Source organism: Pecten maximus, chromosome 5 (assembly GCF_902652985.1).
Source record: "Pecten maximus chromosome 5, xPecMax1.1, whole genome shotgun sequence".
NCBI lineage: Eukaryota > Metazoa > Mollusca > Bivalvia > Pectinida > Pectinidae > Pecten > Pecten maximus.
Window position 1 is genome coordinate 17,296,861 of NC_047019.1, and position 27,743 is coordinate 17,324,603.

General features: G+C 34.1%; 1 protein-coding gene across 1 annotated transcript; it reads right to left on the minus strand.

Annotated features, from left to right (window-relative positions):
* Positions 1–5,191: 5,191 nt before the first annotated feature.
* On the minus strand, positions 5,192–22,839 carry LOC117327352 (organic cation transporter protein-like). Its single transcript, XM_033884289.1, has 10 exons — positions 22,638–22,839; positions 20,240–20,465; positions 17,173–17,276; positions 11,140–11,294; positions 10,800–10,968; positions 9,138–9,350; positions 8,458–8,684; positions 7,818–7,999; positions 7,365–7,522; positions 5,192–6,556 (listed from the first exon to the last, which is right to left on the minus strand). Exons 1-10 carry the CDS (start codon positions 22,823–22,825, stop codon positions 6,448–6,450), a joined length of 1,731 nt encoding a protein of 576 aa, XP_033740180.1. The 5' UTR covers positions 22,826–22,839; the 3' UTR covers positions 5,192–6,447.
* Positions 22,840–27,743: the final 4,904 nt, after the last annotated feature.

The window sequence follows — 27,743 nt, forward strand, 5'->3', positions numbered from 1 at the left end:
TAAGCTATAACATTGACAAAAGAAATTAATCTGCAAGTAGGCGGCGTGTTCAGAAGCAAGCTCCGCCCACTTGGCTACGCTAGTAACTAACATCATCTTTGGAAACAAGCTCCGACCACCTCGCGTCTGATTGGCTCGGCGGAAATACCCGATGATGCAAGTTTGTGTTACCTCAAGGCTGCGCTAGTTCTCAAGACTAACGCACAGGACTACCTCACAGAAAAGCGAGGTTAAACAAAAAGGAGGAAATATGTCTATTTAAACAGTGAACTTTGATAAAGAGTAGATAAAGTAGAGGTTTGATAATATTCGCTGTGTTTACACTATAATGTTTTAATCTACACTATGTTTACACTATAATGTTTTAATCTACACTATGTTTACACTATAATGTTTTAGTCCACGATATATTTACACTATGATGGTTTATATGTTTTGGTATGCATTATGTTAACACTATGATGTTTAAGTCTACGAGGTGTTTAAACCATGATGTTTAGTCTACGCTTTGTCTACATTACGATGTTTTAGTCTACGTTTTGTCTACATTAGGATGTTTTATTCTACGCTGCGTTAACATTGTGATGTGTTAGTCTGCGCTTTGTTTACACTAGGTATTTTAAGTATACGCTATGTTTACAATGTGAAATTTTAGTCTACGCTATGTTTACACTATAATGTTTTCGTCTACGCTATGTTTACACTATGATTTTTTCGTCTACGCTATGTTTACACTAGGTTGTTTAAGTCTACGCTATGTTTACAATGTGAAATTTTAGTCTACGCTATGTTTACACTATAATGTTTTCGTCTTCGCTATTTTTCAAAGTGATTTCGTCTATGCTATGTTAACGCTTGGTTCAGCTACGCGATGTTAAATGTACTTTAGGCAACGCTATGACAACCATGTGATCAAATGAAGATAGCATTTTATTTGCTTACATTATGATAAACTAAAGATAACTTTACCTATAAAAATATATATGTGCACAACATATTGCTCTATGTTGCAATGTATACACACGGATTATGAAGTATACTTAATCTGTATAAGACAAAACATGTTATTTATTTTTCTAAGCTAGGACGTATCTTACTCCTCTGTCAGAATAGACTTTGATATTTCATTTTGTCTAAGCTGGGACTATTTTACACCTTTGTTAGAACATATTTTGATATTTTATTTTGTTAAACGTATCATACTCCTCTGACAACCACCTTCTTTACCCTATTATCCCCGCCACAATTTTGATACTCTCCTCGATTGTTTTGTCCCCTTGCCTCAAAATAATGCATCAACACTGCCACACCAACACTGCTTTCCTAGTGCTTTTAGAATCTTTTTCTTAAAGAAGGGACTTCAAGTCACTTTCATCACCGTGAAGGAGAAGGCTGATGGACTTGGAGGGCGCAGGACTTGCGTCCCCTTGCATTAGGAGGCGCGGCGACGCACTCAGAGGGAGCGCGAAGCGTGAATACATTGTACAATGTATATTTCAACGAAAAGTTCGCAATTCGCTCAAGCTAAGGTACATTAATGATGCGAATGGAGATGAGCCTGTGACGGTCTCGCATACTGTTTAAATTTCGTATGTGATATATATGGCTTCGTCGATGCCTCCGGAATATTGCTTTATGTGTTATTTGTCTGTTTTCTGTGTCAATGCTATGAAATAGCGAAAAATGGGGGGTGGAGTTATGAGGGCGAATACCTGGAGCTTTCAAAGGTGTTTGGTGGGGTTGAGATATTTGCTGAAACGGACTAAGAATTACCGAAACGGAGAAAAAAATGGGGTTTAAATTTGCATTATTTTCAGAGAATGAACCCAAAGATATGTTCTTCCCTGCACAACCGAACCATATGTAAAATATAAGGGGTTTAATTGACCAAGAAGTATTTAAAATCAAGGTTTGAATCATTCGTGATTCGCGGACCAATTGTCATCTGAATTGAATATTAATTTAATAGTTCAATATGTTAATGAAGTAACATAATTGTTAAGACATAAATTGAAATATTGAAGACACTTGAATAAACTGTATATAATTTAATTATCAACACAAAGGTTGCTGAATTGAAATCCAACATCTTCATTATGCGAATTCAACATGAACTTTTATAATACAAAATCAGAATTACAAATAATAATTGATTTAATATTATATTATCCATTATCCATGGTTATACATATTACTTAACAAGAAATGGTGAGTGCAGGGCAAAGTAAAATGTTATAATTTCCATTTTCATGTGGTCTTCAATATATTAATATTACAAATGTGACGCCATTACCAGTTTATATTATCACTTCACCTTGATGATAAGTAAGATTATGAACTATATATAATTGACTACTTAAATTCAATTTCTGTAAGAAATATTTGTTTACTTTTCCCTGCTGATATAGCTTGTTTTATATATATATATATATTTGACAATAAAGACATTCAACATATTTCAACTATGTTTGTATATTACTCCATCCCACTCTTTTAGCCACCTAATACATTCACAGATATGGAAGTAATTTCTAACATTAGTTTTTAGTCTACGATATTGTTCAAAGTGATTTCGTCTATGCTAGGTTTGCGCGTGGCTCAGTACACGCCATATGTTAAATGTATTTAGGCAACGCTATGTCAACCATGTAATCAAATTAAGATAACATTTTATTTGCTTAGATTATGATAAGCTAAGATAACCATCTTCTTTACCCTATACAATATTGTTTACTTTAGACACGATGTTATTGAACTATGTTTTTTGACTTAGGAAGTGATGCTACTGTATAAATGCTATATTCGTGGTGATTAGATACAGAGTGAAAATAAATATAATATTTCCACATATGTATTTACACAAAATGTATAAAAGAGATCGCTACAGAACGTTTTTCATGGCGGTGTTTAGCTCCTTGATATTGAATAATTACATAGTATCCCCCCCCCCCCCCCCCCCCCAAAAAAAAAAAAAACCTGTTATACTCTTGAATGTTCATCTCTATGAAATTATATATTGATTATTTAAACGACGTACTATGTTTTTCACTCATAAATATATATCTGTTTGAGGCAGCCGAGAAAGAGTAATTGTGATTGTTTGAAAACAACAATAGGTTGGTAAATTTTTTTCACAATATAAATACTTCACACTATCACTGCATTCCAAATGTTGAGCTTCTCGAACTAATTCAATCTATTATATTACCTTTTATCTTATACGTGATCATTTTTACTTCGTTGATATGATTTCTTTTTCATTTGTTGGTGTAAATTCCGTATATTTTCCATAATTTGCGTGCCATGGTATGTGTTTTTGTAACAATCAGGAAATACATTTTCGGTGATGTAGCCTCTTTAAGGCATTTGGATTCTTTTAAAGTCAGTATCTATCCTATTGATATTAGGTCTGGCATGTCATATCCGTCCATTGTATGCTAAGGTCTCAGCAACAACAAAATGTGCAATATTTAACCTGGTTCTCTTTTAAAACATGTCATGACATTCCCTAGGTGTGTATAGCCAGGTGTAATCAGATAACAAACGCCAGTAGAGTACACATGTACCATAACCATTATCAATACCGTATGACCTCCTTGACCCTCAAAATATAGATAATCACATGCAATGATCTTATATGGAGGATAAAATAAGTTCAGTAATAGTACCTGGGGCTTACCTAGATATAATTTAAACCCTCATCAAAAAATAATTTGTCTTTCGGTTAATGAAATACCTTGTACGCAAACTTTTCTTACTTTGAAAATATCAGTTGAGGCCTTTAAACTTGATTACTGACCACTGAATTCTTATTATTTATAGAATTTGATGAAGTGATAATATGTTTGAATTAACTCCAGTTAACAACAGAAACACGGCGAACAAAATAAATGTTTAATAAATCATTTTATTGAAATTCGTTTATTATCTCGCAATGTTTTCTTGTGATGAAGGAATCATCATAGCTGAATGAATTCTGATTTATCTTTGTAAATATAAGGTATTGGATGAGTAATTGTAATTTCCCTAATGACTTTCCATGAGTGTGTGGCACAAAATAATCATTGAATTATTGAATTGAAACTCTATATTGTATAATCATACTTAACTTAACTTCGATATCATTCAAACCAACGCAAGTGTATGTGGACGACATATATTAATCAGTAAACTATTCTTGATAATAAATTCAGGCTTTATGTGCAGTTGATGTATTGATCAGCAATCTTTCTAGATCGAAAATTTCCTGGCAAAAATGTTGAGATTTATTTTAAGAGGGTGGGTCTTTAATGCAGTGGAAAATTATATATTATGATGTATGGTCCTCGATATTGATGATCGATATGATCTATGATACGTTGTCGTCTGCATTGCTGATCGATTTGGTGCATTGGCGGTGCTAGCCTGCTTCCAAATGCTATGCACGTTCTGAAGGTGAATTTAAAATGTATTTTAATCCCTAAGATATTATATACTTTAGTGCCCGCTATAGTTGGACTTTTATCGCTAAAGTCTAAGGCGAAATTCTTGATGGAGCTTCAGAAGCTATATGGAGACGCAAAAAAAAGGAGAAAGATTATGATTATTATGTATCCGAACACAGCGGTATTTGTATGTACAATCAATCAACTTCACTTAACAATATACGCTTAATTCAAAAAGTCATTTATCAAATGCTTCCTTCTGATATGGATTTTTAGATTGAAAAAAAAATCAAAAAGTATTTGATCAACAGCGTCGTTCAAGTACAGCTGAAAGTGGACGCCAAATTCATCTCGGATTTTCACATGTTGCTATTCGATAGAAATAGAATCATTTCAATTCCAACCAACATTGCTTTTAACATGGTATTTATTGTAAGTGGCAGAAGAGGAACCAAAAAGGTAAAAAGTGTACAACGAGTTAAATGTTATTTTCAAATACAGAATGAAATAATATTTCAAATATCATTCTTCCCGAATGCGAAACTGAGGATGAAACGATAGCATGCATGTGCCGAACACTCAATCAAACAGATAGTTCAAAAAGAACATAGTGCCGTTAAGTAAGGTTAATTCTGGCATATATAATTTTGTGGTAAAGTCATATGTATGTATTGCATTGCATGGCACGTCTAAATTCATGTTTCAATTAACAAATCACTATGAAGAATACAGTTGTGGCAGAAAGTAGCAAAACACTAAATCGTTTGGCAGGTGCGATATTATTTATTAACCAAAGCACGTAATCAACATAAAAACAAACTCGTACAAATGAATTTCTTGCATTATATATCTGCAAACCATTAAGATTGTATTTTTCAATTACTACATTAAGTTGTCGCTCTGTGACCAACGAGATGGCCATCTCTGTTGTAGTTGATTTCGGCAAGGTCGCACTGTTGCATAGCGCCCCCGCCATGCAAAGTGCTAAAATGCAACATGCGAAAAGAAACTATTGCGACAGTGCGTCAAGAGAAGAGCGATAATGTGCCAAGTGAAAAGTGTCAATTTGGCACGGTCGCATTTTCGCATTTCTCTTGGTGGGGCCGCAATGCAACAGTGTAACATTGCCGAATTCAGCCACCATACATCTTCAACATGTAACTTATCATAATGTCACCTATAGACATTCAACATGTAAGTTTACATCAATGGTACATCATTACGAAATCGTTTGATATATTAGTAACTTCTTGCTATATGGTGTAGAACTATTTCACGAGACGTCATAACTGATATCATTTACCCTAACATCATCGATTTAGTTGTTGGTACAATTATATCTTACAGTTCACGAAAAGAAACCCAAGAACAAAAATTGAGTGTATGAAAGAAAAAGATTAGACCAACATTCTTTAAGCCATGATATGATATTACCTTGTAGACATGGATGAGAACAAAATTACTTCCTAGCTGAAGGATGTAAGTATATTTGTGAGCAGGTATTTGCTAAAACAACTAACCGCAGGTAAATGCCAAAGTGGCTTGAAGGATTTTCTACTTTTTCATTAATATTATTATTGTATATATGTATATATACCCGACCCTCACATTTAAACAATTATAAATGGATTTCGTTGAAATATGTACAACAGTTAATTGATAATTATAAAAATGAAATATCTCGTTTTTGGTCAACAGTTTGTCTGGATATGTAGATCATTTGCCTCATACATGACAACACATGCGCACAACACACCACAACCCTGTAATTATTTCCTAAGTAAATCTGATGACTTTGAAAATGGTAACAACGTATGCCACATACCAGAAGATGGTCAAAGAGGCTAAAGAAACCTTATAACTTCGCTAGGATTCAACATAGCATAAGCGAACTGTGCCAGAATATGATAACCAATCGAGTAAATAGCTTGATATGAAACGTATTGTAATAAGTTTAAAAGTGACTATTAGCATGTGGCATTGACGCCGGGGTCCATGAATGTTTCTACCATCATTCAAAGCATCATAGTTTTGTTGCGGTAGAGACTCCACTTTCACCCTGGGAGATACCTGGTTCTGTATCAAATGCCTTGTTGTCATAGTCAAGTTTTGGTTCGTATTTTTCCGACGACCTGAAATGACAATAGGAACTCCACGTTTGTCTTATTTACGGCGTTTTCTAATTATTAGTAGTATTTATATAAATCATCTACTAAGTATATAAACTAAACATGTAGATGTGAACTAACATTACGTATAGTAATATGTAGAAATATTTTCTCTTGACCAAACGCCAGACTTAAGATATTTGGCAAAGAGAAGACAGGTGTAAAGCAAACAACACACGACAATTACAAACAGGTAACTTTCTAAATCGTATGAAATCACGAATGCTCGTGAAATATATTATGTTCTTGTGTAACGATAGACAATCTTTTTACCCAAACCACTTAATTTAATTCCACCTTTTTCATAATTTCTTTGACTGTCCTGGTTACTAATCTTCCTTAATTTACCAAAGTGTCTTGAGTAGAAGATAAATACGGAAAATAACACCTAATCATTTTAATCACCCGGGTTTCCATTACGCGGCAAAACACATTTCATTGTTAACAAAACATTAGTTGCTAACAAACAATTACATATTCCATTTTAGAAATAGAAATCTAACATGCATTTATATACAAGTCTGCGTGCACATGCTATGACTGGTTCATCAATGCATTATTGGTCAAAAGAATGTATCAATATAATCTTTTTTATGAGTAACAGTGATCTCAGTTTGGGCTTCCATCAACTTAATAATCTCAATTAGTTAATCAGAATTAACTTATTTCTCTATCATATGTACTGTGAGCCTGCTTTCTTTGTTATAGCAAATGGCAAGTTAGTGACGCTTATCAAAGCTAACTAGTTTTTGAACTATTTAGCTGTACTTACTCTTTTCTATCGAATAATCTTCCATCCTGAATAGTTTCTGGGAGGTCTTTGTTGTTAGTTTCCGGTAACCATAGTGACAATATCCCAGCTACAACAGACGCCCCACCGAACACGACTAGGGGTACCGCTCGTCCTAGATTACCTTCTATCACCCTACTCTTTAAACAGAAGTGGTGTTGTTAATGATAGAAATTATACACTTGAAGGCTCACGTGATTGGAGGTTTGATTGATTTTAAATATAATTTTCATAGTAGAAATATCTGTCAGTCGTTGATTCATAGACAAAAATATCACCATTGATATGTAATTCATATCTTTTTAACAATACAAAGGAGGTGACGGGTGTTCTGTATTGGCACACATGAGTACGTAGATATTTATGTAATTAGCAAGTAAACAATCCTGTGCATGTGATATTTACGCTTTTAAATGAAATATTAACTCTGCATACCAGGTCGGCAATGTACGGCGCAATCATGCCCCCTATACGAGCGCACGAGGAGCTGGCGCCCATCCCGGCGTTCCTTACAACGGTCGGGTATAACTCTGCTGACCACACATATATCACACCGAAGGCAGCGGCTATTCCAACCTTACCCAGCATGGCCAGAGTGACAGTAATGGGCTGGAGACCTGTAGAGTGAGACTTAAATTGTACTGTTTGATTTCAGTGTCAGACTATGAGAAAGGTTCAATTTAATATAATCAATGCTTATGTATTATCGTACTATGGTACTAGACAAAGAGAAATCAAACTGACAACAAAAACCTTCAACCGAATGAAGCCTTTTCAGAGAGTAACAAGCCCCAGTTTCATCCATACTACTTAACAGTTAAGGAAACCCTCTTAGCAATGTTGCTTTCTTTAAATTCGGTAATGCCTTCCAATGGAAATTTCAAGTTAAGAAATATCAGAACAAATGCAGATAATGAATAATCTAATATTTATATTTTTATCGTATTGAAATAATATTTAAAGATTAATGGACATGATAAGCACTGTTTGTCATTATGATCATACAGAACATAGGGAACATATTTATTTCGACTGAAGACATATGACAATGAAAACAAAATATTGAAGGACTTCCTTTCGTCTCCGTAAAGCATAGGGAAGAGAGTGACAATGCAAGCAATGCCTCCAAATATCATGCATGAGGCATGCAGAAGACGTCTGCCTACCCGGTCAAGTAAAAGGAGACATAGCGTATAGGTGGGAAACTCGACCAGGGCAGACACAAGAAAATTGATGTAGAAATCACCTCCGAGGTTTCCGGTGTTCAAAGAAAGGCCGTAGTAAACCATGCTGACTACTCCCCTGTTAAATGATATATTTTATAGATTCACTCCACAAATACAAAATAAAAGATCATCTGAAGTAATAAACTATTATAATTAATATGAATAAAACTTACAAATAATAACGTAACCCGCATGTCAAATATCCTGTGCAATAGTATGTAGTAAGGTGGCGCAGTGCTAAAGCATTCACTTTTTACCTAGAGGACAAAGGTTCGATTACCCGATTGGTCGTGAAAAGGTATGGAGGTCACTCGGGTTTCTTCTCGCAGTAAGACCCACAATGCGCTTCTTTCCTTGTCAAAAAGAATTATTAATATAAGCTTTTTTTTTTTTTTTTTTTCGCTATTGTTATAAACTGAATTAATTCAAATTGTATTAATAACTTTTGTTGTTTGTATCTTAATAATAGTTGATTGCATTTGATTCAGTCATACCAATATACGGAGAAATATTGGAATACCAGAATTACCAATTAAAGAATATGATGAGTGTCCTTATAAGGAGAACTCGTGACGTAAACAGGTGCCATAGACGACCAGCTTCCTGTTCACCTATAGAGTCAGCAGTCAGAATGTTTTCTGGAATCGTCACCTTGTTTACCTTGGCCGCCTTCTGGATGATCTTGTTGGCCTCCTCGATTTTACCCTGACTGATCAGCCATCTCGGTGACTCAGGGATAAGCCTAAACACAGTATAAACAGACACATGATTTTAAGTAATTGATTGGCAAAAAAGTGTTTGTCCTGGTATGAATAGAAGAAACATTCGTGTTAGTAAATGTATGAAATAATAAAAACCAGGGATGAATAAGAATATATAAGAAAAAAACAAATACAACGTTTACACGCATATGACAGCGAAACAAGATAAAATGTTATTATACTTATTGTGAGGATTCAAAATTGTACAAATGATGGGGTTGGCCCCCCAGGGGCCTGAGGGGCAGGGCCAAAAGGGGTCAATTGGGCTATATTGATATAAACGACTTCTTCTCTGAAAGTGAGCAATGGATAGCGCTCATATTTGCCTGGTAGCATCACTATGGGGTGAGGATTCAAAATTGTACAAATGATGGGGCTGGCCCCCAAGGGGCCTGAGGGGCGGGGCCAAATGCGGTCAATTTGGCTATATTGATATAAACGACTTCTTCTCTGAAACCAAGCAATGGATATCGCTCATATTTGCCTGGTATCATCACTACGGGGTGGGGATTCCAAATTGTACAAATGAGAGGGCTGTTCCCCCAAGGGGCCTGAGGGGCGGGGCCAAATATGGTCAATTTAGCTAAATTGATATAAACGACTTCTTCTCTGAAACCGAGCAATGGATATCACTCATATTTGCCTGGTAGCATCACTATTGGGTGAGGATTCAAAATTGTACAAATGATGGGGCTGGCCCCCAGGGGCCGGAGGGGCGGGGCCAAAAGGGGTCAATTTGGCTATATTGATATGAACGACTTCTTCTCTGAAACCGTGCATTGGATATCGCTCATATTTGCCTGGTAGCATCACTATGGGGTGAGGATTCAAAATTGTACAAATGATGGGGCTGGCCCCCAAGGGGCTTGAGGGGCGGGGCCAAATGTGGTCAATTTGGCCATATTGATATAAACGACTTCTTCTCTGAAACCAAGCAATGGATATCGCTCATATTTGCCTGGTAGCATCACTATGGGGTGGGGATTCCAAATTGTACAAATGAGAGGGCTGTTCCCCAAGGGGCCTGAGGGGCGGGGCCAAATATGGTCAATTTAGCTAAATTGATATAAACGACTTCTTCTCTGAAACTGAGCAATGGATATCGCTCATATTTGCCTGGTAGCATCACTATGGGGTGAGGATTCAAAATTGTACAAATGATGGGGCTGGCCCCCAGGGGCCAGAGATATTAGCATACACTGAATTGCCATTGTCATTATTTAGATCATGTATGAACTATTATGTATGTCGGGCATAACTCCTGTAACAGCTCAATATAACATTTTCTCCGTGCTTTTATTGAAAAATAAACCATGTGGATAATACATATCATACTAATAGTTCGTTTTAAGAACTATGTCAATAAACTTTGATATATTACATAAGGCATGCTAAACCTACCTATTTCTTAATACATGGATAGTACATACCACCAGTAAAGGAGAAAGAATGCCGAGGGTGCTGCACACGCTATCTGAATAGACTTCCACTCTTTGAAGGCATAGCCAATTCCACACAATATTACCATGCCCAAGGCAAAGAAATACATGATGACAATACCGGCCCACATTCTTTTAGAGGGACCAACGAGTTCCATGCCTAATAAATATATCAATGAACCACCTATTGCATTACACATAAATATTTTTACTTTAATTTAATTCAAAATTTGGTCTTTAACTATTTCATCCTTTAACATAGTTAGCATCTCGCAGCCATCATTGAGCTCATATATACTGTAGGGAATGGTATACTGAAATAGAAACATACCGATTACAAAGACAGTCATGAACATCCCAGCGCATGATGCTCCTATAAGGAACCGAAGAATACAGAAGGTAGTGAAATCCGGAGCCCATGCTAAACTTAGCGTTGTTCCAAGTAGCATCAAAAAGGAGAGATACAATGTCTTTTTCCGTCCAATTCTAAATGGAAAATTAAAATTAACAATTGAAATTGGCGATACATGTATAAACTAATGGATATGTTTTCCACAGCAAGATTAATTAACGAAGGGTATAATAGCAATAAGATGTATTTTGATGATTGACAGGTCTTCCAAAGAATACTTTGTTTGTTTGTTTGTTTGTTTGTTTATGTTTTACGGCCCATCGACAACTAGGGTCATTTAGGGCCAAACAATATACCAACATTTTAAGTCAAAATCAGATAAATTTTGTCATTTTTAAAAGCATCCGTATTGTATATTTAGATCATTATGATAAAAAAGTTGGTTAAAAATGGTAATATATATATATGTAGGAATAGATTATGTTAACTTTGTGATATAAATAGAACGTCAAAGAGAGTAACGTAAAAGACATCAAAGTCTATGAAATATATCGATTTCTTTCAAGTAGCTAAATATTGTTTTCGAATCCACGGAACTGAAAAGGGTTTTCATATCCGGGACTCGAAATTATTTATCACGAATGTGCTTGAAATCGGAACATTCTATTAAAAAATGCTGCACTGTGAATTGAGCATCACATGCATAACACACCGGTAGATCCTCTCGTTTCAAAAGGAACGAATGAGTAGGATATGTGTGCCCGGTACGGAGCCGAGAGAGGACTATTTCCTCTCTACGATCCTTCCGACTTTGTGTTGATGTTTTAAGTTTTGGTTGTACTTTAAAAAGTGTGTTGCTTGTCTCGAGAGACCAGCGTTGCTGCCATTTACTCTGAATGGCAGAACTTACTACAGGTTTGAAATCTGTATATGGTATTTTAATATTTGTTTGTTGCAGATTTAGAGCATGTTTTGCTTGGCGGTCAACAAGTTCGTTGCCTTTAATTCCGACATGGCTCGGAATCCAAAGTAAGGTTATTTTGCATTTTTTTAAGATGCGAGATATTCGTAAAACAAGGTTTTGTAGGAGTATATTCTTCGGATCTCGTGATTGTAAATTCTGAAGGACAGATAGAGAGTCGGAACAAATGATTGCCTTTCTAATGCGTTGTTCTTCGATATGGTCGAGGGCCAAATCGATGGCACATGCTTCCGCAAGAATACAAAACTATCAACTTGTTTTGTTAAGCGGGCTTTCACTATCTTTAATTAATTAAGTTTAATTTTGTGTATTCTATAAACTAGTATATAACGGGGAACATATGGGTGTACCTTCAGAGATATATGTGTATGCAATGGACAAAACATCGTTAAACGTTCTTGCAGGCCATTTACAAAAGTTATGTTATTCGCTCTTTGTACATTGGTTTTGTAGCAGTCAGAATACTGCTCCTGAATATGGTCACCATATCAAACAATAACCATCCACCAGGATGAAGTAGTACAGAGAGAATCTTTAAAGTGTTTGTTCACAATTAAACTATAACAGTCTATCTTACTTGCAAATGTGTACACACTTAAACTAACCTAGTCTGGAATGTAGACGTTAATACATAGATTTTATATTTTTATTCAAATGTGTACACAACCTGATTGATTGAGGAGAAATGAACTTTTTAGTTCCACAACATTTTTAAGGTCGAATAGCTCAACTTGTTTTAACCCTGCAAATTCCGTACTATTTCAAGAAAATATAGTGTTCTTAACTGAGTCCAAATTAATTTCAAATTCCTTGGTATTGTTTCTGACAGTTTTTTAACGTATCACTTGAAAGATTTAAGTCGGATTTAGAGATTTGTTTTTAAAACTAGGTTTCTTACTATTCATAACATGACCTACATAATTGTCTAGATGATATCTACTTAGGACATCAATATATGTTCCATGTATGCATCTTATACAATGATTTTGTTCTTTGTAATGTATCTAAATTATCATTTCTGTTATTGGACCTTAGGGTCTGTTGAAATTGAAATAAATTAAATCAAATAAAACCAATACAAAGGGAGATAATTGACCTTGCCATAATCCCCTTAACGATAGAACGATTCAAACTATTTTGAAAATACTAAATATCTATATTAGTTCAACATAATGACGAATATCTCTTTTAAGGCAAAGTCTTTTAAAAATTTAATTAAATATTTCCTACTTTGGGCTTAATGACATTGGTAAAGGCCAAACTATTGTGGAAAAGTAAATCTGACATAGATATACTGTATTGCGCAAAGTTTGGCCGTTACAAAGACCGGACGGTCGAAAATCATATGTAACAAAGATATACGATATCATATGGGTTTAAATACATATTTAATATTCTAATGTTATTTTGGATGGCTATATGATACTGTAAACGCAGTTAGCAATGAATGCGTTACTCCATAACAATTTTTCCTTGCTGGGTTCATGATTTTATATATGCCTTAAATAACCATTAATCCAGTAATGTACATTTTAAGAATTTAATATATTGTTTCTAGATTTGGCATTCCTGTTGTTGTGTTATTCTTAACAATAAATAAAGTTTAAAAAAAAACAACCAAGAAGTTACTAGTATCGCGAGCAAATATCAATAAACGTAAATACATTGAGGTTGCCAAGACCACCCATGCAGATTCCATTTTTATATGGTAAGTTATGCATGTTATTTCCCCACAAATTTGGCCGTGATCAAGACAAAAAAGAAGATGAAAATATATTGATGTAAATAAAACAAAAGTTAATGCCGTATGTCATTATATTGTATCATAGGTTTACGTATGGAATTTAATAAAAAGCATGATATTTGCATTGCAGTTTTATGAATGGTGATGAAAGCACTATACGATGTTTTATAATTTGCAATAATTTGTTCATTAGGATATTGAACTCGCATGAGAATAAGTGCATTGAATGCATTTAAATGTATTATTTTACTTAACGCAATATTGTTATGCCAACATTATTAATAAGTTATCAATTCATAGTGATGAAGCATCGTTTAAATATAATAACTAAAACACATAAATTAAAGATTCAATTGTATGACCAGTTGATCCTTTACATGGGTGTAGATTACAATTATCCTTAACCTGAGTGTAGGTTAAATTAATCATTTACATGATGAAGGTTACGATAATCCTTTAACTGAATGTAGGTTATATTCATCCTTTTTCTGACTGCGTCTTGCATTGATCCTTTAACTGAGTGTAGGTTACATTAATCCTTTACAAGATGAAGGTTACGATAATCCTTTAACTGAATGTAGGTTATATTCATCCTTTTTCTGACTGTAGCTTACATTGATCATTTACTTGAGTGTAGGTTACGTTAATCCTTTACCTGAATGTCGTTATGGTAATAATTACAATGAGTGTATGTTACATTATTTTTTACCTGAGTGTACGTTACGTTAATCCTTAACCTGAGTGTAGTTACGATTTAGTTTAGGTTATAATAATTATTTACATAGAATTAAGTTATGTTTATCCTTTACCTGCGTGTAGGTTACGTCAATCATTTACCCAAGTGTAGGTTAAAGTACGAAATAAAAAGGTTAAATCAATTTACTGTAACAGTTATGACCTTGTCTTCGTTGGCAGGCTCAGCTATATCATAAGGGTTTATCAATACACATATTAATGTTTATCTATATACGGTGTGATGAACATTGTTAAGTTCACACAGGCATAAAGTAAAGCCGTTTTGTTTGAAAAACAGCAATACAAATATACAATTTATTGTACAATGCGAGACCTAATGTGTTTTTCTGTCTCCTTGGGGCAAGTATGGTTTTAGTATTAGGTATATTCGATGCATAGCTGTATGAAGTAAAACAACAGAGACAGTATTTCTATTTCACAATCGAAAACATGAGGAAAAAATACGGAACAAAAATAAAAATTGGCGTAGACAACATATAAATTACAAGAGCAATAAATCCAGGCGTCCAGAAGTTACACGTCCGTCTTCTGTGACTTTAATTACATCCGCCTTGTAAATCTAGGTCAAATCGACGACATCCACCATGTTAGTCTAGGTCAAATTAACGACATCCGCCATGTAAATTTAGGTCAAATTAACGACACCTGCCATGTACTCCTAGGTCAAATCGACGGCAACTGCCATATTAATTTAGGTCAAATCAACGACACCTGCCATGTAAATTTAGGTCAAATCAACGACACCCGCCATATTAATCCAGGTAACGGCAACACCCGCTATGCATATCTAGGTCTAATTAACGACACCCACCGTGTAAATCCAGGTCAAATGGACGTCACCCGAGATGCAAATCTAGATCAAGTTAATGACATCCGCCATGTTAATCTAGGTCAAATGGACGTCATCCGCCATGTAAATTTAGAAATATCGGTGTCAAATCATAAATTATGAACTAAAGTGGTGAAAAATAGACATCCAAAGATTGAACTCAACACTAGAAATTTGATATTTATATCAAATGTTAGTTTTATCTTCTCTTTAAACTAGTAGTACTAAAGCTAGTCATACTAACTCAACGAGAATAAATTAAATATCATATTTATAATAACATATTCTGGCACAAATTATATTCCACAAATTTAGTCATTTATATGTACTCTGTATGTCTCTAATGTAATTTTATTCTGTATAAACAGATCAAGGCATGCCAATACACATATAAAGCCACGGCTTTACGATGACATCGTGACCTTGGTTTCTGACCCTTTGTTGAGGTACAGGTACGGTATGTTTATCATACCACACTGTACCATGTAGTGCATGTATCTTATGTAAAATGATATCAACGACAATAGAAAAAAATCAACGGCTGCTTTCAAGTTTGTTTTAACATGTGTACACTCATCGTCGGTAGCTAACGATCCTGACTCTCACGTGACAATGACGTGTAACATATATCTAATACCTCCTCGAAAGCCACGTGATGGTCCCTGAGCATGTAACAACATCTGACATGAAATCATTCGCAGCTTTTCATTGCATTCTCTTACTGATGACCAAGATAGATAGATATAAGTGTATGTCACGCTCTTTATCTGATCTCGCTATATGCTTTTGTTCACAACCACAAACCGATATTAATTATTGTAGCTGTTTAGTATTAGAATATATGAAACAAAGATGAAAGGTAAATGGCATGAAAGAACACAAGGTATAGTCTCACAGTTAGGCCAGTATCAGTTGCACATTGGATGTATCCATTGCATATACATGTATTGTATAATAACATACATGCGTTTGTTACTTTATGTCTATTATCTAACATAACAAAGGATACGTAGTGAGGTGATTTATCACTGGTTATATAACTGACATGGTCGGAGAATTTCAACACAAATACTTTTTGTAATCCTGAGCGAAAGTCCCTGTCAGCATTATTTTTACCAATTACTATCCATCTACAAAAGCATCACATAGATAAAGCATAAAAAAAAACCAAGTTTGTTGTGTTCTTGTGAATGAAATTTGCTGAAAGGCATTGTAAGTGGCTCATAGGCTTAAAGTAGAAAATTTTAAAAAGTTGTTTAAAACCCAACCATAAAACATTCAATTTCTAACACAAATTTCACGTTATCTTTAATATCAGATCACAATAATTTGCACAAGCATATATAATTTTAATTATATTTGTTAATGGTTTGGGTGGAATTGTTTATTTTCCATGCCCAATTATTTCATTAAAATCATTTATTGATATTATTGACCAGTAGTTCCTTGTTTTATACTGACCAGTACATATATTAACCTGCTACAAGACTGGTATGGCGAGATTGGAACCTCTTATATACGACTTAAATGATATTCTTTTGGAATTAAACAGAAGAACAACATTTTTTAACAAATATGTAGTGCTAAAATTGATGGATCCTAACGTAGCATTCAAAATATAGTACGTCTAACAATTGTAATATATCTTTATCATACAAAATTTCTTAATGTATTACGTACTCAGCAGGAACATGTACTTACATGTCTGACAAAGATCCCAAGCATATAGCCCCTACCAACACACCACCGAAAAATATCATCTGAGCATGGGACGTCTTCAACTTGTCTTTACACACGATGTTTTGCTGGGGAAAAATGAAAATTTCGAAACATCAAAATATAAATCATCGGCAAATAATAACATAGAGATATACCATATACCACAATCTAAGCATTATACTGCGATTAAAACGAGCAAAAACGATGGCATCTTTTTAAATATGGTTTTCTCTCTCATTATTTTAAACAATTTTGTTGAATGTTATGGACACTCTGTTTCGTTACCGTAATCATTTTGTTATGGTTATGTTAAGTTTCCCAAATTTCAGTATAATTAAAAGATGGGACGGCTTTAACCTCAATATCTAAAATGTTAATTTTATCCTCTTCCACTTCCGGTGGTGGTTTTATGATGATTGCGGTATTAAGTACATAGCCTGTAACATGTATTCATCATCCAGCATCTACAAAAACTATGTGTTATTAATTTTTCAACATCAGTTGACATTTTTCAAGGAATTTCTGATATCGGGAACAAGTCATGGAAATCAAATATATTCGCATGTGAGAAAGGGGAAAGTCGGATATTATTACATTTTTACCAGTGAAATATCAAAAATTATTCATTCTATAAAAGTCATATTTTTCACTAGTGCAGTAAGTAGGAATGACTCACTGTTACATGAGTGGAAGTTTGTTATCATCAGGACCGAGGAGTAAACAAAATCCGTGTGTTAGTCAGGACTTTCTCCCACTACTAGGCCTGCAGAACTGTTTTGTGTGTACACCATTTTGGACTGAGCGCTCATCGCGTAGTGATCTGTGTTGTTTTGACGGGACTTTTATGAGATACTTATATTTTGACAATGTTATGGCAACATTTGTAAAAGATATAAACTTGGATACATATTGAAGTAAAAGAATTGATTGAAATAGTTTTTGAACTACTTTTTATATTGTTTGAGAATTTGTGTACTTTGGACTATATTTTGTCGCGTAGGATTGTCTAGACATGTAAGCGGTAAACGTTTGCAAACTTTCGCTGTAGGCCTAGTTAACATACGGGGTAGGTTTTTCGTTGATAAAAAATGTAATAAACAGAATATCTAACAGTGTCTTCAGTGATACCATTGCCCACTCGTGAAAAATATTTGGTATTACTGAAGACACTGTAAGATATCCTCTATTTATTATATATAGATATTAAATTAAAGAGGGATCCTGCTTATCATACAGAAAGGTGGTAGCTGTCCGTGCTGGATACTTTGTCAGAAAAGTTCGAGATATTATCTAATGTTGAGGAGTATGTAGTGTCTGTGATCTCCAAGCTCTTTAAAGTATATATGATCAACATGGTCAATAGTTTTAGCTATTAAAAGACTTCACATTAGTAATATACCTAATGGGAAACTAAAGGACTTTGTAAGTATGTTCTGTTGAGATAAACTTTTCAATATAATCAGCCTAGATTGATAATTAAATCAAAGTCATCGGTTGATTTTATCTTGCTCTTAGTCGTGTGTTTAACGAAATACTCTAACGTCTTGGAAATGATACCCCATCGTCTCGGATATGAAACCCTGCCGTCTTGGAATTGAAACTCCGCCGTCTTAGAAATGAGAGTTCTTCAAAATCAACATTCCATTCAGGTATTCTACTTCTGGTGTACAAAATATTACAAAACTACGAGGGGGATGATTGATATGTCGTGAGCCTTGTATTGAAGGAGGTACTCAAGGATGTTCTTTTTAAGTCCTACTATTCTTTGACTATAAAGAGCCGTGTACCAAAGGACTGGTCTCACTTGGTTAGTTTATATCGACGCGGTAGCACTCTAAAGTAAACAAGACAAGCGGATTATTCAAAATGGACAAAAGCGGTGAAATAGCAGAAATGATATCCATAAAGATATGGTACCAACGCTATGGAAAAATGTCCCTTCATATTGGTTGGCGTAATTTAAGCGCGGCCGACAGAGCCTTTAGGATGACCCCGTCCTGGAAGGCCTGTCAATGTTGCAACTGCAGAAATGGTCAATAAAGTTCACGATGTCATTAAGACTGAGAGGCGAGTTACAGTAAGATATACATCCAGTAGAGTTGGTATTTCACAGGAAAAAGTACATTCCATTCTGACCGAGGATCTGGCAATGCGAACGCTTTTGGCCCGATGGGTACCACGATTTCTAACATTTATTCAAAAGCACCCCAGACGCACATTATCGAGTGCTAATCTTAACCTTTTTTGATGACGATCCTGCCAACTTTCTTCAGTGATTTGTCTCTATAGCTGAAACATGTGTCCATCATTTCACCCAAGAGGTCAAGTAACAATCGAACCAATGGAAGCACCCAGCCTCTCTCCCGCAAAAGATGGCAAAGACTGCTCCATTAGTTATGGCCTCGGTTTTCTGGGATGCAGATCGTTTTCTACTGATAAATTATCTCCAAAAGGGACAAACAATCAATGGCATATACTTTGTTTCACTTCTGAGGCAGTTAAGGGGAAAGTTTAAGGTTAATCGCCCTGGAAAACTCACTAAATTTGTGTTTTGTCATCAGGACAATATTCACAAGTATGTCATTGCCATGGCCCCCATTCACGATTGTGGCTTTAAATTGATTGAGGATCCGCCTTCTTCACATGATCTCGCTCCATCAGACTTTCGCCTATTTCTAAAACTGAAAACAGCTATTTCAGGCACCCACTTTCAGTCCGATGATGACGTCATACATTCAGTGGATGACTTTCTGAACAGCCAAGAAATGGAGTTCTATAAAAGTGGCATTGAGGCCCCTAAACACCGCTAAAAGTGTAGATACTGAAGAGGATTATGTTAAAAATAATGCAATATGTCCGGCAAAATTTAAATCCTTCAATATGAGGTTCACAACATATTAACCAACCCTCGTATTAGGAATAGAAGTAAGAAGTTTGAAAAAAAAAGTTTCAGGCAGAATCAACAATGATACGTGTCGGATTTCTGGTGTACATTATGTGTACATTATTATATGTATTTACCATTGGATGCGACCAAATCAGAACTTACCTCCGACGTGAAAGTGTTGATGAAAATGCTCTTGTCGTAAACCCAACTCGTACAGGCCTTTAGGTCGGTAGAGTTATCATCACCGTCGTACGACCGATCATACAGGTCACACTTGGCGTAATCCAGGGTTTCGTCCGTAGACGGCGGCACGAGTCGTTTGATTAAAGCTTCATGGAAGGGACTTTGGATTTCAAATGTATCGTTAGGGTACCCTGGTAAAGCACACCTGAAAATGATATAATCTGAAATTAAACTTTGATTGAAAATAGAATATTACCCTCGAAAAAAGTGGCGCAAAAATGTGTTAAGGTAAAAATCATGATAACTGTTCTTTGCTGAATTATCTTCATAGTCGGAGATATTTAATGATTTTGATAAATCATACATATTTACTTGACAAACGCATTTACATGACTATACATTGGTTGTAATGAGGTACTGTTTGTATTACGAGACCTATGCATATTGATGAAATCATTTTTCTCTATCGGATAGGATGAGAACGGAAGAGTCATTAAGATTTACTCGCACATAAATTGAAACATTCCACTGTTCTGGTGAAACGTTATATTGACCTCCCGGTGATGTGGTGAGCTATTTTAAAGGACTTTTCTTCGGTATTTTTTTGTTTTTATATTAATATAAGTCATATAATAAAGGAAATGCAGACTTTAGTTTCAGGTTGTCCATAAAACCATGGCTTGCCCTCCACCAAAGTCTGTATTGGTATAATATTGTTCTGGCACTTTTCCGAAATTGTAGGTGAACATTTCTTTGACGTAATCCGAACATTCAATATTTTATCATGTAACATAATCCTTAATTTCGCCTTAGAAAGAGTAATAAAAAGTATATTTCTTTGGCATAAATATTTCCGGCGTTGACTTATTTTGACATGTTTGCTATTCTTCCATATACGATATTTTACAATAGTTAACAAAACTGTTTTTTAGCTGCATCAGTATCAACATACTGATGTCTGAGTGTTTTTTATTAAAAGAAACAAATGTTCTTTCATGAATTTGCTTAGCAAATTACAATAGAAAAATAATATTACGAAATATAAAATATAGTTTTTACAGTTAATTTTACACATCCATTGCATTTTCATCTTGGTCTTTAATAACTTACCAGTCACATTACCCATACAAGTTTCAGGTAACAACTTATAATGACATTATATCAAGCGTTACATGTACTTGATGTAATTGTTTTAAGTCAGTTTTGACGAAAAGCTGTCTCTCAACAATTATGTCTTTATTCAAACTTTCCTATTATTTATATCTGTATTTGTTGTTTTAAGATATAATTACTATCATTTTCAGAATGATATTTAATGTGTTTTATAAACTTATCAAAATCATTGCAATCATATCGCAATAATGACATCGCCGTCATCGCTTAAGGAATCAGCCATGGAATCATTTTATTAAATAAGTTCAATTTGCTGCGAATACTCTTCGGGAAGCGATTTTAAATTAGTCGAAATCAGAAAAAATCTGTAGCTTACAACGTGTTATTTTCTTTCAATAAGATAATTTGGAAATTGTATAGTTTTCGTCTTAAAACGACAGTTATGCATACAGTTTACCGATCGCCTGTGTATATAAACCCGTAAAATAATCAATGTGTTTTAAACATTTGCGTAAGAGAGTGTATGCTTAAGACTGAAATTTAATTTGATACGTTATAGAACAACATTGCTTTGTATTAATTACTTCATAGCTACATGTCCTTTAGTCAATGCGAATGTGTGAGTGATTATAATAAAACTCAATACGCAATCAACTGCAATGCATCTAATATATTTGTTGATTTCAGTACATTCATGTATGCGCTTGCCATTTACAACATAACAGATGCATTTTTAAGAAAAATCCGTATGTCAGATCATTTAAACCAGAAGGAAGATGTTTGTTGATCAATTATACGAGTGTGTCGCATAAATAAAAACAATAACTTTTTGTTGACCTTTCAAACCTGTCTATGTCATATCCTAATTCACCTAGGACAACAACATGGTGAATGATAGTACGTAAGGGCGGATTAAAACAGATATAACTAAGATCATAAGACCATCACGCTTCGGCGCACACGCACGTTCTTTGACAATACATACAAAAAGCATGGCGTTAGCAATTCTTTTTAGTCCCGGCTTTCTCGTTAACTTGTGAAAATGCAAATTGAAGAGTACTGAATAATGCCATGGTGGATAAAATGGGATGCTTTGAAGTTCATTACATATGCAATGTTCATTTCGCGTAATACGTCACTGTCTGCTAATGCTGTGGAGAATTTAGTCATTTAAAATCCATTATTTTATAATATTTTAGTACTTTTGTAACATTTACATATTTCCAAAACAAGATATATATATATATAACATAAATATCCTTACCTGTGATCTGGGATTCCCAGAACAAATACACTCATTACCATATGAAATCCAGATATCAAATAAGGCAAGCATACCAGCAGAAAAACACATTTCTGGTAAAATCCGAATTCTCCAATAATGCCCAAAATTTCGTCAAACTTCTTCATGTTACTTATTTTTAATGTCTTATCAAAAACGACAGTTTTCATACGTGAATTACATATATATTACATATATATCCGTGTGCTTATATCAAGGCTCGTCCCTGCAATAACAGATTGACGAATATCACTGTAATATATGCGCACACATGGGACGTCAGAACGTTTTATGATGATAATATATGCATAAAACAAGAATATAAACATTCCATGTTAAGGTACATTCACTATGTTTATTTAACAACGAAATATTTCAGTTGTCTCTACAAGGGAACTTGTAACACAACAAGGTAGACGTTTCTTACCTTGGCACTTAATGGATTATATCATTAAACTGACAACCTACTTTCTGTCGTGCTAGTTTTTATATATTTAATTAATACGTTTAACATGATTACTCTTTTAACAACAGTGACAGCAATAAATGCATGACATTCTAGTTTTCACAATATCTTGTTTTAATCTTCTACTAATACAGCAACTGCCATACACAAGTTTACTGCTCTCTAATGTATGGAACGCCATAGCTGTCACCCATGACCTTAAAATAATATATTAATTGATATTTTCATTATATCATTAGACTTTATAAATATATAATTGGATTTTATCAATATATTAGTCGATTTTATCATTATATAATTCAATTTTATCATTAAATTATATGATTTTGTCGTTATGTTGTTATATGTTATCATTATATTATTTGATTTTATAATTGTTTTATATGATGTTATCATTATATGATTACGTTACACCTTTATATTATACGCTGTTGTCGTTATATTATTTGATTTCATCATTATATTATTACCTTTTTTCTTTATATTATTTACTCTCGTCACTATGTTATTTTGCTTAATCGTTATTTTATTCTCTATTATCCGTAATACCATTCCGTCATCATATTATTAATAATGTATCTGATACTGTAATAATTTTATGGTGACATATTCCTGCCATTAAGAATTTACTTTGAGACGTGAAACTAAACTTTTGCATCTCGAAAGGTCATGACAACCTGTCTGTCTGTCTGTCTGTCTGTCTGTCTGTCTGTCTGTCTGTCTGTCTGTATGTATGTATGTATGTATGTATGTATGTATGTATGTATGTATGTATGTATGTATGTATGTATGTATGTATGTATGGTAGTTTTGTGGTTAGGTATATTCATCTTAACTCGCCAAAATAGTTTACATGACGATAGTAGTTGACATATTAATGACGAGATCAATTAAAACCGACATATCCAGTAATTTAGGTCACCTTGGCAAGATACTTATCAGCTTAACTATTGTTAGCAGTATCATGGTACATGTATTTAAATTGTCTGAACAAATATTAAGAGGTGGCATTACTTCTGCCGCCATAAGATCTGTTCACTAAATTAAGATATAAAAAGTGTCATTAGAGTGGCTTTACCATAATCCTTATCGACACGAGACTTAATTAATATAGACTAACATCACGTACTTTGGTGAATTATCAAATTATAACTGTCTTTTATTATAATGCATTCATTTGCTGACGATTGTCTTTGTGTTACATGACTGCGTGTTCCCAACACCATGAATTTTGTGATGTCCCGTGTTATTAGTCGAAAAAACCTGGCACGTCCTTAAATGACCCTGTATGTTAATAGGACGTTAAACAAAATAAACCAAATGTTATTATTCGACAAAAAACAAAACAATAACAAACACATCCCAAAAGGTTTAGGGAGATGAAAGTAATTGTCGGGAAAACATTTGGGAATATCAAATCGCTGTCACAATATGTACAAATTCTATTATTTCTTTCAATATTTCTATATCTTCCATATTCTATATACAACTTATGCGATGATAATCTAACTTTTGCGATTTGCTTTATAGTTTGTTGGCCAATGGGTTTTGTTAAGTACTGCTTAAGATGGAAATTTCCACAAATATATTTGTACAAAGAACACTTAGACGATGAATTTATTAACTCCATACAATGTTGTTGAAAATTATCACGTATTCTAGATTTAATAATACTTCATATATTCGTTTCGTTACCGCTGGGTTCAATCTCCCATAAGTATCCCAAACCTAATCTAAATAATTCATTTCTTATACTATCGGTCGACTCACTGCCTCTTTGAATCATTTCTTCATAACACGCTTTCAAAATACAATTGTCTGAAGATTTAAGTTTAAGCCAATATTTAAAAATTTTAAATTTTCGAATTATTTGTAAAGGTAGTCTTCTAAGTTCTTGATATATCATTACATTTGGAGTACTTCTCTTAACCCCTAAAATTCTCTTACAAAACCCTAAATGTAATTTTTCCACACCAGGTGCTTTATGGAATCCCCATACCTCTGATCCATAATTCAATATACTACCCACAAAAGTGTCAAAAATACTTAATTGGGTTTCAACGTTAAACTATTTTCTTTTACAAACATTTGATACAGCAAACAATGCCTTTCTTCCTTGTTCCGCTATTTTTTCTTGTGTTATCCAGAATTTTCCATTAAATTTCATCAACATTCCTAGATAACTAAAACTATTTACATTTTCTAGTAAGCAACCATTGTAGTACCATTTCTCAGCGTCATTCAGTTTAACGCCATTTCTGAAAACCATTACTTTTGTTTTTTCAACATTAACTGTTAAATTCCATTTATCAGTATATAATAACAATGAATCTAACATTTTCTGTAGCCCCTCTGCTGATTCAGCTAATAGTATCATATCATCTGCATACATTAATAGAAATAAGTTAATCATTTGTAATTCTATTGATGGACAATTTTCGGTCAACAAATGCATTTCACAGTCATTAACATAAAGCGAAAATAAAATCGGCGACATTATTTCACCCTGGAATAAACCGTTTTCACAAGAGAAGAAATCCGACAAACAATTATTAAACTTAACACAACATTTAACATCATTGTACAAAGAACGTATAGTATTTAACATTTTACCTTCTACTCCTTCTTTGACAAGCTTATACCATAATTTTTGTCTATTAACAAAGTCAAAGGCCTTCTAAATATCTATGAAGCAACAATACAGTTTCTGTTTATTCTTCAATTTCTTTTGAATTAGTGTTTGTAATACAAAAACAGCATCTGTGGTAGACATCTTCTTTCTAAAACCAAATTGAGCATCGCTAACTATTAAATATTTGCTATCAAATTACATGAGTCTGTAGTTTAAGGTCGCTGTGAATATCTTGGCAAGACAACTAATAAGGGTAATTCCTCTATAGTTATTAATAGACCAACTAGACGGATATTTCGCAGATTTGAAAATGTTATTAAATAATGTAACAAGACATGGTAATAGGATTTCTTTACCTTTGATAAAAAATTCGTTTATTAACCTATCATGTCCGCACGCTTTGGAGGTGCTCAAATTACAAATAACTCGTTTAACTTCTTCTTCAGAAATATCATCTCCAAGTTCATGAAGCATATCGGGCGGTATATTAGCATCATAGTTGCGCATAAACAAAACTCACTGTTTCGTTCTCTGTACCTTCAGTTGACGACAGATTTTTGAAATGTTGGAAAAAAATCATGTTCATCTAGAGTTGAATTTACACCCGTACTTTTCCTTTTCTTAAAATTTCTATAAAAAATACTTTACTTAGTTATTTTTTCTCATAAAGTTCAACATATTACCTTGGTGAGTTTTGTACTCCCGCTTCAGTTTTAGTTCTGCTTTCTTGTATTTTCGTTTTTTACATACAAGTATATTGTGGGTTTCTTCAGTTTTACAAGCATTAAAATTATATAAGGCTCTCTTATATTCTGTGTACATAGTTTTACACGAATTGTTAAACCATGGCATATCTTCATTTTCTTTGCAGGTTTTCTTTTGAGTGCGTCCAGAATAAGTAACAGTAGTAAGTGGTAATAACAATTCTTTTAAAGTATCAGTGAACTTCTCGACACAACTATCAACACCAGACTGATTATAATCATTGCTATTGCAACAGTTCAATAACTCCTGTCTGTTATTTTCCAATATTCTACATAACTCAACTGTATTTTCATCATTCCATTTAACACCAGTTAGATTCTCCCTAATTACTTCTTTTTCTGTGGAATATTTTGGTACCTTAATTTTTAAAGTTATACAAACTGGAGAGTGGTCTGAAAAACAGTTAAAAATACCACTTTCAAAGTGAATTATATCTGAAAGGAAGTTATCAAAAGTTAAAACATAATCTATAAGACTCGTTCCTCTGCTATTATAGAAGGTAATACTACCATTAGGATCGTCGTTATGTCTTCCATTAACTATTCTCAAAGTAGTAGTTTTGCATAACGATACGAGTTTTCTACCAAACTGATTGATAATTGGATCCGAATTAGCACGTTTGCTAGGTTCTACTACTACTACTACTACTACTACTACTACTACTACTACTACTACTACCACTACTACCACTACTACTTCTACTACTACTACTACTACTACCACTACTACTACTACTACTACTACTACCACTACTACCACTACCACTACTACCACTACTACTACTACTACCACTACTACTACTACCACTACTACCACTACTACTTCTACTACTACTACTACTTCTACTACTACTACTACCACTACTACTACCACTACTACCACTGCTACTACTACTACTACTACTACCACTACTACCACTGCTACTACTACTACCACTGCTACTACTACTACTACTACGTATACTACTACTACTACTACCACTACTACCACTACTACTACTACTACGTATACTACCACCACTACTACTACTACTACTTCTACTACTATTACTACTACTACTACTACGTATACTACTACTACTACACTACTACTACTACTACTACTACTACTACTACTACTACTACTACTTACTACTACTATTACTACTACTACTACTACTTATACTACTACTACTACTACTACGCATACTACTACTACTACTACTACGTATACTACTACTACTACT